The sequence below is a fragment of the Oryza sativa genome, chromosome 3 (assembly GCF_034140825.1).
Source record: "Oryza sativa Japonica Group chromosome 3, ASM3414082v1".
NCBI lineage: Eukaryota > Viridiplantae > Streptophyta > Magnoliopsida > Poales > Poaceae > Oryza > Oryza sativa.
In genome coordinates this window covers 25,556,714-25,573,486 of record NC_089037.1, presented here as the reverse complement: position 1 = coordinate 25,573,486, position 16,773 = coordinate 25,556,714, and the positions used below count along the sequence as shown (strand labels likewise).

General features: G+C 40.3%; 2 protein-coding genes across 2 annotated transcripts; both read left to right on the top strand.

The window, feature by feature from the left end:
- The first annotated feature begins 2,836 nt into the window (after positions 1-2,836).
- On the top strand, positions 2,837-8,182 carry LOC107280491 (BTB/POZ domain-containing protein At1g30440). The gene is made up of 4 exons (XM_015777664.3): positions 2,837-3,183; positions 4,940-5,009; positions 5,942-7,129; positions 7,297-8,182. The coding sequence occupies exons 1-4, from the start codon at positions 3,122-3,124 to the stop codon at positions 7,849-7,851; spliced, it is 1,875 nt and encodes a 624-aa protein (XP_015633150.1). The 5' UTR covers positions 2,837-3,121; the 3' UTR covers positions 7,852-8,182.
- Positions 8,183-11,122: 2,940 nt separating this feature from the next.
- On the top strand, positions 11,123-16,507 carry LOC4333545 (cationic amino acid transporter 1). The gene is made up of 2 exons (XM_015772831.3): positions 11,123-11,611; positions 14,690-16,507. The coding sequence occupies exons 1-2, from the start codon at positions 11,200-11,202 to the stop codon at positions 16,057-16,059; spliced, it is 1,782 nt and encodes a 593-aa protein (XP_015628317.1). The 5' UTR covers positions 11,123-11,199; the 3' UTR covers positions 16,060-16,507.
- Positions 16,508-16,773: the final 266 nt, after the last annotated feature.

Here is a 16,773-nt window from a genome sequence, read left to right as displayed (position 1 = left end):
CATTTGTCGTTTTCTGCGCGCACGCTTTTCAAATGGCTAAATGGTGTATTTTTTATAAAAAAATTTTATAGGAAAGTTGCTTTAGAAAAATCATATTGATCTATTTTTTAAGTTTTTTTCTAATACTTAATTAATCACGCGTTAATTAACTGTTCCGTTTTCGTGCCAGAGGAAAACGTTCCCATTTCCCAACCATCAAATTCGAACACAGCTTTAGAATACAAGAATGTCATGAGATAACACGATCATCGTTTCGATTATACTGATTTTAATCCATAATGATTTGTAAAAAATAATTTATGAATAAAACTTTTATAAGTGTGTGTTCTCAGTAATTTAAAAGCATGGTTGCTTAAAAGTAAACTAAAAAAAACCTTAGTTGACTTTAAAATATTTAAAAAAATTTAGCTTCGACTTATAAGGTGAAGGGTAAACGATGGGAATGTTAATTTAATTTGTCTAAAATTCCTTTAAATTTTTCTCTATTTGGGAAAGAGCCCAAAGGTTATAAAGGCAACTAGGCTGGTTCTCCCTCCATGCTTATACTGCAGGGAAAAATGTCAACTGCTCCATATGTATTGTTTTTTAAGTGGAGTACTCCAGTTCTGCGATGATGGTATGGATTAGTAGGGGTAGTAGCAGGGAACCTGTGCCGTATGATGTGATTAGCACGTGCTCGCATGCATGTCGTCAGAATCACCTGCGAGGCTGTGACTGTAGCAGGTTCCTTCTTCAAATCTCCCGCCACTCACATGGGCATTAGCTGCACCCATCAATCAGACAATTAACTTTGGTAATGATGGTTCATGTTGAAAGAAAGCAACGTACTACTTGGCATAGGGAGAAAATATCTCATTTTTGTTTGAAAAGGCTGTTAATACTCATGTAAAAAGACATTTTTGCCTTTGTCGGCTTGGCTGGTCTTTTCTTATAGACGTATTGCTGCCGACATTTTCTTCCCTCATTTTTGGTTCATGACCATTACAAATTGAACTTTACCATCGAAACTTTATGTAGATAAAAATGTGAAAGTATGTGAACGGTCAATAAATCCAATTTAATTTTAGTAGCTTTCATTTTTGTAAATTTGAGCAAATAAAAACAACTAGTCGTTCGTAAAAATAATATATAGGTCTTATCGTTTATCCTATGGGTTATAAGTCGTCGTCAAAATTTGAATTTTAAAACTTAATTATGAAGTTGATTTTGATGTTTTTAATGTAGTTTCTGTTTCAGCATTGTCTTTTAAGTCGCTAAAAGTATATATGTAAAAGTTCTATCAAAAAAATATTTTTTTAATCACTAATAAGCCGTTATGGCTTCTAATAAACCATAGGCAACCAATGAGGTCAAATTATCTTTAAATATACCAAACCATTCATATCAATACTTGATGTCAACCGAAATTGAATGGTGCAAATAAGGCTATAATTGTTTTAAATACATACCAAGGGCAAAGTACCATGAATTCCATAATATTTTCTTATTAATTTTAATAAATGAACAAATACCACATATCCTATAGACACGTAAAGCCAGACAAAATACGCTTACGCCAAAAGTTTCGTAATAGAGCATAAGAAACGAATTTCGCTATGCTACATTTTTTGGCACCGACAAAACGGAAGATTCCGAGACAACCATGCTATTAGATATCCTATATTTTTGGCCTATGTTAGAACTTGGATAAAAACTGGCTATAGTGTGTCTACTCTTGTGCCATGCCATGAGTAAAACTATTTTCTATAACTCTCATATGTTGAAATAAAACGGTTGAGATTATTATTAGCAAGAGTTATTTTAACTACGAGTGGCAGATTTTAAATATCATGATCATTAATAATACTCCATTTTCTTTAAATCCGACGCCGTTTTAAATTGGAGGAGGGTAAATCTGGGACGTCCTTAAGCCATATTTACCTCTTTGACCCTCTTTTTAACATGAAATAAAAACTGCGCACCTATAATTATTTTTTTAACTTGATGAAGAGGACAAAGCTGTTGCAAATGGATGCACTAAACTACTCCAGCATAAACAAAAGCTGCCGGGCTGTACTGCATGACCCTCTTTCTCTCTCTCATCAGCGAATCTCTGTGCACTCAGCCCCAGATTTCCAGAACTTTTAATGCCCCTCCATTACTCCACCCTGCCCCAACTACCCCATGCTGCCCGCTACCTTGTCTACTCTGCGGTTCACAATCCTCTAATCCTAATTATTCTTTTTTCCTTTTGAAGGGATTCCTAATCTCATCTTTTCTTTCCATTTTATCACTCTTAATTATTTCTGTATAATTGGAAGATGAAGTCTCTCCTTTTTCCTTTGCTGATTCATGGTAGCAGCAGCTTGACGATCTGTTGATCTGACCTTTTAGGATTCCTTTTGACATCTTCTCTTGTTGTTTGGCAGCTTGCTGCTTTGACTCACTGACAAAATTCTTTTTCTTTCTTCTCATCTTTATTTTTTTTCTCCCCTTTTCTCACATAGTACAGTTGGTACTCCTCTCCAAAAAAAAAAAATCTGCCCCCCTTTTTTATTTACTTAAATTTTGGGTCTTGTACTGTACTTGGGACCAAAATCCCTCGAGAACTGAAGTGAAGAAAACAAAGCATCATGGTTCAAAGCTTGATTAGTACACTCAAACCCACACAAAAGAAGAGAGAGAGAGAGAGAGAGTGAAGACAGAATAGAAACTGCCCTCTTCAAGAAGCCCACCACTACCTGCTGCTGGCTTGGCTGGCCTCCTCTCATCTCCTACTCCTACTGCTCCCACCGTGTCAGTGTGATCCCCCCACCACCATTAAACCGCCTGCATTTGCGGTTTCTTGATTCCCCCCATTGGAGTGGTTCTTCGTTTGTTTGGAGGAGTGGTTGGATTAGTTGGTGGCCGGCCGAAAGGAGAGGGCCGTGAATTGGTGAGCCTGCTTCTTCTCTGCTCTGTGGTTCTTGGAAGAGGCAGAGAGAGAGAGAGAGAGAGCTCTTTTCGATGGCGTCCATGGTTTGAGCTTCTGGAGCGGTGGTTGGGGGCTTGCGCGGTTGCGGTTGGGGTGTTCTTGCGTGCCATCTCCTACTTAGGCGGCGGCGGCGGAATCGTTTGAGGTTCAGAGAGATTTCTGCCCGGGATGGCGTCGTCGGTGAAGCTGGGATCAAAGCCTGATGCTTTCAGAAGGCAAGGGCAGGCATGGTAAAGCTCTCGCCTTCTTCTTCTTCTTTTTTAATTTACTCACTTCTTTTATTTTTCATCCTTAGTTTTCTCTGTGTTTTGATGTGTTGTCATGAAAGACTCGCCCTTGTCTGCGTTCTTTGTTGTTGTTTCGCTATCTGGGACCTGAGAGGGGAGACAAATTGTGTGAAAATTTGGCCAAAAAAAGGTTCCTTTTTGGCTGCGGATTCATGATATTTTTGGGGGTATGGATGGGTAGAGAGCTAAGTATTTCTGAAAGTGTGACTCTTCAGAAGTCAACTCGTACTTTGTCTGTGCTGCACGCCTGCACTCTATGCGCGCTCTTTTCGTGATGCATTTCTTGCATTTGTTTCGTTTTTTGCGTACTCAGTTCTCTTCTTCAGTCCATTGCAATTACAAGATGCTGTATTAGCACTTGGCAAAGCTGGTCCAACTAATAGTATTCCACTTGTTGGGAGAAAGTAAAGTTTTGGGCTGAAACCTGAATTAGTTGTTCATAGGTGAGGTTTTGCAAAAAGTTTGAATTTCAAATAATCAAATTATGTAGTTTTTCCCCCTTAAATCAGGTTGTACTTTTCAGTATACCCTATATAACACTAGAGTTGAATCTTGCATATTTCTCCGTAGTCCGTAGAGAAATAAGTGAGAATTCATCTTTATCACCCATTTGGTGCATTATTGCCCACACACTAAATGAATTATGGACATTGAAGCTGGTGGGTTAATCATTCTTATTCAATCCACAAATATTCCAGTAAATTGCAGTTGACTGCTTGTGCAATTAGTTTATGGGGAGGGTGTCGTGAAGCTTTTCGTGGATCCACATCACATTAGTTGGCAGTGAGATGCTGTTGTTCCTCATAACAGAGGAGTTGTAACCATCATGTAATTATTTAGATGGGAGCAGGTTTGGATTTGTTTTCAGTGGACCAATCAAATATTGTAATTTTCAAACTCAATCAGCCTCCTTCCAGCCTGTTGAATCTAAGTATTAAATACTCTGATGTGTCTGTTCTAAGAGAGATAAGACAGTCATGATGTATTGATGTTATATGTTGTCTTGTGGACAATAAATACTAAATGATGTCCCGCGCTTTGCTGCGGGATATATGTTAGATATTGGAGAAATGATGAAATGATTTGGATTGAAATATTATGAAAATGATTCGAGAATGATGATTTAGCATGTGTATGTTTAGTTTTATAATGAAATAAATTGTAGACATAATTACTATATGCTTGCATGTTGAGCTTGTGTGCTTAATGGGTTGATGTGGCATGCTTGCATGTAGGTTTTAAGAGTGCTAATAAATACTATGCTTGAATGTTGAGCTTTAGGTGTTTAGTGGGCATTAGCTTTATGGAGTAGAAAGAAGAGATTAAGAGAAATTATGCACTGCTTCTTAGCTGCATAACTGTTTTTGTCCTGCGAGAAATATATTGTAATAATTACAAATAGTAGTACTAATGAAACATTACATTATTAACAGACTAAAGAAAGATTATGAATGGCTTTTTCTTTATGCAATAGATAGTCAGGTTTATCCAACAATGGTGCATGTTTACTTGTACTTTCTTTCAGAAAATATTTTACTTGTTTCTAAATAGGATGTGCACTGAAAATTTCTTTGAAATTTACATTTGACCTTTAGGAGTCCATTCCATGCAGCATGCACGTTTCAATTTTTTTCAGTAAAATTTGGTGACTCAACTCACTGTGGATGATGACTCTTCTTCCTTCTTGCAAATCTCCTAGGTTCTGTACAACTGGACTTCCCAGCGATGTTACTGTTGAGGTTGGAGACATGTCTTTCCACCTTCATAAGGTAATTATGCCTTTCCCTATGTTTGCTCATAAAAGTAGTAGTCAGCACTGCTAATGGTAGGAATGATAGCTTAACAGTGTCCCATGAGGAAATCTGTAATTATCTCCCCCTTTTTTGCTCCAACCGAAGATTTTTTTGGAGAACTAGCGTAGTGCTCACACCTTATAAACTTATAATGGATAGCAAATAAGTGCACTATATCCTAAATAATAACTAAATGAATGATTAGCATCAGATCCAAAAATAATAATATATTAACATAGGATCAATTAGTCACCTACAGATGCACATGGGCAGATAGTGTTGGTTAAAAAAAATTGCAAGTAATACATATAGTAAGTATGCATGTAGAAGCAAATTTAAATACATATATGTCGACAATACAAGGAAAACATATATTTTAACTAGTAGAACACGCACACACACACGTAAAAATATTGGTAGTAGCTTGCATGCCTTGCACTCGTAGAAGAAAAATTTAAATGCAAATAATGTATGTGAAGATTACAAGCAACACATATATGCTTTCCACTGATAGTTTGCTTGCATGCACTTTAAATACATACTCCCTCCGTCCCATAATATAAGGGATTTTGAGTTTTTGCTTGCAACGTTTGACCACTCGTCTTATTCAATTTTTTTAAAAATTATTATTTATTTTATTTGTGACTTACTTTATTATCTACAGTACTTTAAGCACAACTTTTTGTTTTTTATATTTGCAAAAAAAATTTGAATAAGACGAGTGGTCAAACATTGTAATCAAAAACTCAAAATCCCTTATATTGTGGGACGGAGGGAGTATATGGCAGTGTGCAGAAGATATTTTTTAAAAAAGTGCATCTGTTCTCAACAGCCAGTTGCTTGCATTTTTTAACTTGCATACATTTGACTTTCTCTGGCTGTTCTTAACATGTACAATTTTCTTGCAGTTCCCTTTACTTTCAAAAAGTGCCTTTCTTGAGCGGTTGATAGAGGAGACTTCAGACCAAGACGAATGTGTGATCATACTAAATGATATACCTGGGGGTGCAAAGTCATTTGAGCTAGTAGCAAGGTTTTGCTATGGAGTGAAAATAGAACTTTCATCTGAAAATGTTGTTTACCTGCGCTGTGCCTCTGAGCATCTCCAGATGACTGAAGAAATAGCTGAGGACAACTTGATTTCACAGTCAGAGATTTTCCTTAACCAAGTTATCATTCGTAACTGGAAAGATTCTCTGAAAGCACTGGAAACATGTGAAGATCTCCTCCCTCATGCTGAAAACCTTCAAATTGTGAAGAGATGCATTGAGTCATTAGCATCGAAGGCTACTACCGATCCAAACCTCTTTGGTTGGCCAATAAGGGAACATGGCATTATGCAAAGCCCCGGTGGCAGTGTACTGTGGAACGGGATCAGCACAGGTGCCAGGCCCAGAAACTTCAGTTCAAACTGGTGGTATGAGGATGCTTCAGCATTGAGTTTCCACATGTACAAGAGGTTAATTTCTACCATGGAGTCTCGTGGGATCCGACCTGAGATCATTGCTGGATCCTTGACATACTATGCTAAAAAGTATCTCCCGGGACTAAATAGGCGTCATAGCATGGGAGCAGTGCCTCTGACTGCTACTCTGTCTGAGGTGGAACAGAAGAACTTACTTGAGGAGATTGATAGACTATTGCCTGTTCAGAAGGGTTTAGCATCTACAAGAGTTTTGCTTGGGCTCCTTCGCACAGCCATGATTCTAAAAGCCAGCCCCACTTGCATTTCCAACTTAGAGAAGCGAATTGGCATGCAACTGGACCATGCCACTCTGGAGGATCTACTGCTGCCAAATTTCTCATACACAATGGAAACTCTGTATAACGTCGAGTGTGTGCAGAGGATTCTTGATCATTTCTTGGCAATGGACCAGGCTAATGGTGCCGCCTCCCCATGTTTGGATGACGTCATGGCATCCCCTTCTTTGGCACCAATCACTACTGTAGCCAAGTTAATTGATGGCTATCTTGCAGAGATCGCACCAGATATCAATTTGAAACTTCCAAAATTCCAAGCTCTGGCATCTGCTGTGCCTGAGTATGCCCGCCCGTTGGATGATGGGCTCTATCGTGCCATTGATATATATTTGAAGGTAAATATTTCACTATCTTTTACTGCTGTGCTCCATCTTTGTTTGCAGCAACAACCAATAGTGTTCTGCCTTAAAGAACTGAACATTGAACCACATAATGCATGCATGACTTGTCCCCAATCTGCCTTTGCGTCTGTTTTAATACTACGGATTAATGTTGCTCACAGGCACATTCCTGGCTATCAGAAGCTGAACGGGAGCAGCTCTGCCGGCTAATGGACTGCCAGAAGCTCTCCCTGGAAGCATGCACCCATGCTGCACAGAACGAGAGGCTGCCACTGCGCGTTGTTGTACAAGTCCTCTTCTTTGAGCAACTCCAGCTAAGAACCTCAATTGCCGGGTGCCTGCTCGTCTCCGACAACCTCGAGGGATCTAGGCCGCTGCGAAGCAGCATCACAACATCAGGCGAGGCCGGGGGATGGGCTACGGCTGTAAGGGAGAACCAGGTCCTCAAGGTTGGCATGGACAACATGAGGATGCGCTTGTCTGAGCTCGAGAAGGAGTGCTCAACCATGAGGCAGGAGATCCAAAAGCTGGGGCGTGGCAAGAGCGGTGGGTGGGCTTCCCGCGTCCCCAAGAAGTTCAACCTGAAGCTGAAATCGCAGATGTGCAGTGCCCAGGAGGGATCAGTCAGCGAGCAGCACAAGAGCATGAGCGCGAAGCTCGACAAGCTGCAAGCCAAGGTATCAAGGCAAAAGAAGCAGCTTGCAGGAGATGCCTGAATCCTCTGAACCTCGGTTCGCTTGTAATTTTAGCCCGGTGTTAAATTGCTTTTTAACTTCTTCCATGTTCCTACTAGCTCTTTTAGGTTAAAATGCGTGGAGTGTAGTGGTCTCTGAATCCCTTAAGGTTGAACATTTGCGATGCTTTGAGTGCTAGTGAGAGTGAAAATGTGTAGGTAAGAAATGAGGATCTGATGTTCTCTTTTGACTGGTGTTTAGTGCAACTGTACAAGTGATGATCAGTTCATAGCTGTAAGAGACTTCATCTGTAACTTATGATGTTTCCCTGTACCAATGGTTTGATTGTTCGGCACAAACGGTTCAGTATCAATGACTGCTGTGTAGGTTTTGCAGTTCAGGAAGTACTAGAAGACAATTAACAGCAATGCCGAAATTCAGCTGCCTGTTTAATTTTACTTCTGAAGATGGCATCACTATCTGATTTGAAATTGTGAGATGTAAATGGGCATGTGATATTCAGACCGCCACCACACAGCAAAGGAGGAATCTTTGACTCGAGCATGATAATGCTTCAAGCAATCAAAGATCTGGCTAATGAAAACTCGTTGTCATTTAATTGGGATAGTTTTTGAGTGACCCAGTGAGTAGTATTTTCAGTCGTCAGGGACCTGCCGATACTAGGAGCTGGGTCTTAGATTCTGATAGCAAAGTTGCAAACTAGAGTTCTCTTCTGCAAGATAATATGTCCAATCTTTTTATATGAAACAGTTGTGGACACTTATAATTTTCTCCCTCACTGGATTCCTGCTACCCATAGTATGATTCTATGGTAGTACAGGTGAAAGTATAGATAATCTATTCAAAATGGTTTGGAAATTTAAGGTATGTGTGTGTATGTGTATTGACACATACACACATCCAGAATTGCAGTTACAGAACTGATGAAGATGAACTGGAAGAGAAATAAATCTTCTTTTTTTTTCCATGAAAGATGCAATTTTTAGGTAATGGAAGATGCAATCAGTCCATGACCACCAGGCTGGAGTCCAAGCAAGCCCAAATTCTTGACCAATTCATTGGTGGCCTCTCTTCCCTTCCTCTCGCATTCCTATTGTTGCAATAGTTTTTTAATTATTATTTTTACTATCTTCGTTTCATATTATAAGTCATTTCATTTTTTTTAAGTTAGGTTTGACTAAGTTTATAGAAAAATATAGTATCATTTTCAATAAAAACAAATATATTATTAAAATATAATAAATGTTAGTCTGGATAAAACTAATTTGGTGACGTAAGTATTGCTTTTTTTAAAAAAAAATGGATCAAATTAGAAAAAAAGAGTGACTAGAAAAAATAACTATATTATTAAAATATATTAAATGTTTATATTTTTTGGTTTTTAGGCGTGTGTAGTTAGTGTGATGGGGTTCCCATGTGCGGCGTTGACTTCATGTGGGCCCGTGCTAGTCATTGGGTGATGGCTTGATGCTTACTCCCTCCATAAAAAAAGACAAACCCTGATTTTCGTGCCCAACGTTTGACCGTCCGTCTTATTTAAAAAAATTAAAAAGATAAGTCATACATAAAGTATTAATCATGTTTTATCATCTAACAACAATGAAAATACTAATTATAAAAAAATTTCATATAAGACGGAGAGTCAAACGTTGGCACGGAAATTTAGGGTTTGCCTTTTTTTTAGACGGAGGGAGTACAAGTTACGAGTCATCACCCGTTTATATATACTCAATTAAATTAAATTAAGAACGTAAGTGTGATGTTCAGATGATGCGCGCGATGTAATCTGTTTTTACATATTCCACGCAAAACAACGTGTTTGATCGTATCATAATGCCACGTGGATCGTTGACTTGATTAAGCACGCCACCGTATAGTACTGATACTACTATACGTGCCCGCTTGCTTGTGTTTTGAATTCTCGTTGTATAATACTCCCTCGGTCCTAAATAAGTGCAGTTTTATATTACTTGTCTAACGTTCGACCGTTCGTTTTTTAAAATTTTTTTATGATTACTATTTTTATTGTTATTACATGATACAACATAAACAATAATTCATGTGTGACTAATTTTTTTTTATTTTTTTTTAAATTTTCAAATAAGATGGACGTTTAAACGTTGGACACGGATTTTCATGGTTGGGATGAAGGTAGTACTATCTTCAATTTTTAATAAGATAACACCGTTAACTTTTAAATAATATTTAATTATTTGTCTTATAAAAAAAGTAGTATAAATATACTAAAGTGTAAGGAATATTTAAACCTTTCTAAAGAAAAAATATATTACAACGAAATAACATGATATTAATATTTTTATAGAAGTCATTGGTGCCAATCATTAGAAACAAAGAGAGTACTAGATAAGATAATTTGCGCGGTATACATGCAAGGCAAATTGCTTGCCGGCACATTTTAAGACCCTGCAAAACAAGTAATTAACATCAGCTTATCATCGAAGTCGTAGAGCTCCGAGAGAATCTTCCCCCAAACACTACATGCGAATTTCCAAAAGAGCACAGCTACATTACATTAGTCTCTCAATTAAGTTAATTGAAACAAGAAAATTAGAGTCTTCGATACTGAACCGTACGTCACTAAACTATTCTCTGCTAATCGAGATGGATATCATCTGGACACTCTCCATGTACAAGGAGGAAAAGTTTAACTACAAGAAGTCAAATGTACGAAATAAACAATGATTCATTTCGTATGCATCTCGTGTGAAACATGCATGCATACGATTTGCTCCAGATGCATTCTTCCTGAATTTTTTGATACCTCATTTCATTTTGCCATCTCACTGCCAGCTTAATCTCCTTCAGTACCATTCTTATTTAAGTAGTAGTTGTATTAATTAAAACCGCCGCAATTATCACGTCGTTTGACCTCCCATATCCTAAGTGGCTAAGTGTAGTATTACTATTTCTCTTATGGTCCAAATTATTTCTCTTATTTTCTTCTCATATTAGTTTTATCTTAAGATGGTCAATTTATATTGTCTTCTTCCATTTTCTTCTCTCATAAAATTCCGTATCATATTAGTTTCGCTTTTTAGATTATCATCTATATACATACTAGTAAATTATCATAAATCATTTATAGTCTTTTTCTAATGATCGATCAAAGATGCAAACCGAATAAGGTTATATCGTCTAGTTAATTATTTTCACGATATTTCTCACTATATATTATCATACAAAACTCTCGTAGAAACATGTTGCTGTCACGGGGTTTGTGGTGTTCCATCTAGTATATATATGTGGGATGTGGCTAGCTCCCAGCCTCCCACCCCCATTCTTTAGCATCACAAAGGGAAAAGCCGCCAAATTCATTCGAAGGAGTCCACGAGGAGAGCAAGCTTAGCCATGGCGGTCGGCGATGGCGGCGGCGGCGGAGTGAGGCGGCGAGGGTGCGGGTGCAGCAAGGAGGACTTCTTCCCGGAGGAGTCGTTCTCGAGCTGGGAGGCGTACGGGCGGGCGCTGCGGAGCACGGGAGCGCGGCTGGCCGACCGGCTGACGGCGAGGTCGCTGGACGCGACGGAGCTGCACGAGGTGCGGGCCCGGAGCGGCGCCGACATGAAGCGCGACCTCACGTGGTGGGACCTGGCGTGGTTCGGCGTCGGCGCCGTCATCGGCGCCGGGATCTTCGTGCTCACCGGCCAGGAGGCCCGGAACGCCGTCGGCCCCGCCGTCGTCATCTCCTACGTCGTCTCCGGCGTCTCCGCCATGCTCTCCGTCTTCTGCTACACCGAGTTCGCCGTCGAGATCCCCGTCGCAGGTAAACAAATTAATATTAAACCATCTACTCCACAAGCGTATAATTTGCATGATCGAGCGCTACAAGTATTTATTACTACCTTTTTAAGTCACGATGCTTATTAATAGCTAGTGGTATCAAATAATATGTGAATAAAACTTCCATATGTGTGTTTTTTGCGACTTAAGATCCACAGCTGCAAAATTAACTTGGATGAAAATACATTAAAATCAACTCGAAACGTAATATAAACATTTAAAATTCAAATTCAAACCTTGGAGGCTACTCAAGATTGAATTGCTCTTGATTTTTTTTTCAGTGAAAAGAGTATCTATCATAGTACTCTGTTTTTTCATCATTTACTTGATTGAAAAGTTCTTTTTCACTGAGTAGTAAGGATATGCATCATTTCAGCTGGCCTAGCTTCATGGAAAACGAGGATCATGTAAATTGGAAGTATTCTAATGCGATGCATTTGGAACAAAATAGCAGATTTTTTTTAATATCTAAAAAAAGATGTAGTAGAAGAAACACAAGGTACTGGCTGGCAACTTGGCATGCATGCACAATTTAGTCCATATGAATGGCCAAATTAACCAATAGAGAGAAAGTATAATATCATTTATTGTTCTGAGGATGACTATCACCACATGGCAGTTGATCCAATCTGCATTTGTTTATGTATATTATAGTACTGTACCAATACGGCAATACAGCATGTCACTACCTGCAATACAGTATGATAAGGGGGTATAATTTTATTTATTTTATACCTGTTCGTCTTGTAATGATAGGTCAACGGTGGAATCAACCAAGTGTTGCTTTCTTTACTGTCAAGTTGATCGGATTAGTCAGAGACCCACTCACATTGATTCTTGAATCTTGCAGTCCTGATACCGACTGTTCTTTCATTTGAAAATTACTAGTGCCAGAGGAAAAAAGGATTTGTGTCTCTATGATTTGATCATTTGACCATTCATCGTCAATATTCCTTGAATATTGAAGGGATAGTTCACACTTCATATCCAACAAGTCGGTATCACGAAATATAAATTATAAGTTGTCGAGATTTGGTCAAATTTTCTGAAGTCTTTTTAGAGGAAAATTCTGCTCTTTTGTCTGACTCTATGCGTATAGTTCATTTTTGGATGAGCCCGTTTGACCAGATGCTGTGTTTGTCGAAATAGAGAGGCATAGATTTGATGATTATTTAGTACATTGTTGTTGAAACCTCATCATTTCACTCATACTTATGCTTATCAGCCAAAATTAGAATTTTCAACCTTAAATTTAGATTTGATTTTGAGGTTTTTTTCATCGAAGTTTATTTTTCAGCATTTGTTTATAGATCATTAAGGACACGCATATAAAAATTTTATTCATAAATTATTTTTCGTTTGCAAATAAACCGTTTGGTTTATTCCTAGAATAAACAAAACGATGGAAACTTAATTATCTGCACAAGCACATGACCATTCTCAGGGAATGTGCTTTACAGTGTAGTTTCACGAAGGATTTATCTTACCAGGGGAGGGGTTACCGTACCTTGACGATAAACCTGGTAACCACCGCGAACAGAGAAACATTAAAGAAAGTTTATAAAAAAGTTGAATTTTTCTATAATTTTTTTGAACTTGGTTGCAGTGTTTTCATGAAATTTTGGTGTCACCAAAATTTTCAGGAATTTTGGAACTTTTGTTTGCACAAATTTATTTGAAAATTTACCAAATTATAACTGAATTTGAATAAATATTGACCAAATTAAAAAAAGAAAAATGAATAAACCGAAAAGTTCAGGTGAGATATTTGCTTGCGGGGAAGGGGGGAAGTTTGAAATTTTATAACTTTCGAACATAAATTGCAATCCTTGTTGGTGGGGTGACTAGGCCCTCACTGCCACCGTACTTTGGCTTTAATACTATGACACTATATTAGGCCTTGTTTAGTTTCCAAAACAAAAACTTTTCACTCATCACATCGAATGTTTGGACATATGCATGGAGTATTAAATGTGGAAAAAAAACCAATTACATAGTTTGCGTGTAAATTGTGAGACGAATATTTTAAGCCTAATTACGCCATGATTTGACAATGTTGTGCTACAGTAAACATTTGCTAATGACTAATTAATTAGGCTTAATAAATTCTTCTTGTAGTTTCCTGGCGGAATCTGTAATTTGTTTTTATTATTAGGCTACGTTTAATACTTCAAATGTGTGTCCGTATATTCGATGTGACAATCAAAACCAGAAATTTTTCCCAATTAAACAAGGCTTACATGTTAATTACACGGTAGACAGATGAGAAAATCGGTGTATATGGATTTTTTTTTTGTTTCACGTTTCAAACATATCGAATCAGTCCCTCAAATATCAATTTCTTAATGGAGATAGAAAAGAAACAGAAGAAGAATTAGTACACAACTACACACCCAGTAAAAAAAAAAATGAATCAGCTACATGCAATGATGCAAACATGAAACTAATCAATTTGAAACGGGGCATATATACATAAAAGAGTAAAAGAGTAAAGTGCATTGACGGTCCTTAAACTTATAGGATTGTGTCATATACACCCATAAACTCTTAAAATATATATTTAGGTCCCATAACTTATCAAAGTGTATCATTTAGATCCCAAATTGACACATCCCCTCTACGATCCTATGTGACGTTGATGTGGCAATGCCATATGGACGTGACATGTCATTTTCTTTTTTTTCTTCTTTTCTTTTTCGTTTTCTTCTTATTCTTCTTTTTTTTCACGGGTCACAGAGAAAGGAGAAGAAAGGGGAAAAAGAGAAGAAAAAAAGAAAAAAGAAAAAATTTAAATGGGTTCCATTTGTCAGTTAAAATAATGCCACGTATATATGTATGGCATGCTACATCAACGCCACGCAGGATCCTGAAGGAGTTGTGGCGATTTGAGACATAGATAACACACTATGACAAATCCTTGGAATTAAATATGCATTTTGAGAGTATATGGATCTAAATGACACACCTCCTACAAATTTAAGGACCGCCAGTACATTTACTCTAAACTAGTACATGCATTGGCCATGGATGCATGGATGAATCGACGGATGCGTACGTGCAGGCGGGTCGTTCGCGTACCTCCGGGTGGAGCTGGGCGACTTCATGGCGTTCGTGGCGGCGGGCAACATCCTCCTCGAGTACTGCATCGGCGGCGCGGCGGTGGCGCGCGCGTGGACCTCCTACTTCGCCACCCTCCTCAACCACCACCCCAACGACTTCCGCATCCACGCCGCCTCCCTCGCCGCCGACTACTCCCGCCTCGACCCCATCGCCGTCGCCGTCATCGCCATCATCTGCCTCCTCTCCGTCCTCAGCACCAAGGCCTCCTCCCGCTTCAACTACGTCCTCTCCGTCCTCCACGTCGCCGTCATCGCCTTCATCATCGTCGCGGGCCTCACCAAGGCCGACGCCGCCAACCTCACCCGCGACTTCATGCCCTACGGCCCCCGCGGCGTCTTCGCCGCCTCGGCGGTGCTCTTCTTCGCCTACATCGGCTTCGACGCCGTCAGCACCATGGCCGAGGAGACCAGGGACCCCGCCCGCGACATCCCCGTGGGCCTCGTCGGCGCCATGGCGCTCACCACCGCGCTCTACTGCGCCCTCGCCGTCACCCTCTGCCTCATGGTGCCGTACGGGGAGATCGACCCGGACGCGCCCTTCTCAGTCGCGTTCGCCGACCGTGGCATGGGCTGGGCCAAGTACGTCGTCGCGTTCGGCGCGCTCAAGGGGATGACCACCGTGCTGCTCGTCAGCGCCGTCGGCCAGGCGCGCTACCTCACCCACATCGCCCGCACGCACATGATGCCGCCGTGGCTGGCGCGGGTGCACCCGGGGACGGGGACGCCGGTGAACGCCACGGTGGCCATGCTCCTCGCCACCGCCGTCATCGCCTTCTTCACCGACCTCAACGTCCTCTCCAACCTCCTCTCCATCTCCACGCTCTTCATCTTCATGCTCGTCGCCGTCGCGCTCCTCGTCCGCCGCTACTACGTGTCCGGGGAGACGTCGCGCGCCGACCGCAACAGGCTGGCCGCGTGCATCGCCGCCATCCTGGCGTCGTCGGTGGCGACGGCGACGTGCTGGGGGCTGGACCGGGGAGGGTGGGTGCCGTACGCGGTGACGGTGCCGGCGTGGCTGGCGGCGACGGCGAGCCTGTGGGCGCTGGTGCCGCAGGCGAGGGCGCCGAAGCTGTGGGGGGTGCCCATGGTGCCGTGGCTGCCGTCGGCGTCCATCGCCATCAACGTCTTCCTGCTGGGCTCCATCGACTCCAAGTCGTTCATGCGGTTCGGGATATGGACGGCGGCGCTGCTCGTCTACTACCTCTTCGTCGGCCTGCACGCGTCCTACGACACGGCCAAGGCGCTCGCCGCCGACGCCGTCGCCGGCAAGGTGGAGGACGGCGACGCCAAGACCAGCGCGCCGCCCATGTAACCCTCTCTCTATAGTCGATTTATTATATTCTCCTCCATTTTTTAATAGATGATTTCAACACATGTTTAACCATTCGTCTTATTCAAAACCTTAAAATATGTGTGATAAAACAACTCACAACATAATAAATTATAATTACGTAAAATTTTCAAATAAGACGAATGGTCCAAAAAATTAATAGCGTCATCGATTAAAAAAGGAATATGTAGTATATATATTGGAGAGTATACAAAATGGTAGATAGTGTGGTTGCAAATGGTTTAGAATGTTTTGTGCTAGATGGGTGTGACTGAATCCCGATCTAATAGATTACCGAATACCAGTGTCAATTGTTCATCCAATTCAATAGCCGAAAAGGTTGTACAAAAGAAGTACAGCATAGGGTGGCTCTGTTTCATCAAAGTGATTTTTTTTAAAAGTTTGCTCAACTCTATGAGCAGTTTTACAATGTGTATTGCCACTGTTCAAAGGTTGTTAGTTGAGCTTGAATTGAACGGATCTATGACAAAATATAAATACACTCGAAAACTAATCCTCTAGAAAGTATAATAGTAGCATCCAAATGTATAAATGATGTGGCACAGTAAAAAAAACTCACACATGTACATGAACTACCCCTTTTGGTACCCAAACCATACAATTATGAAGAAGCAGCTTATGTACAAGCAGAAAATGAGAATAACTTGAGAAACATAAGGTGCCTTCCATCAACTC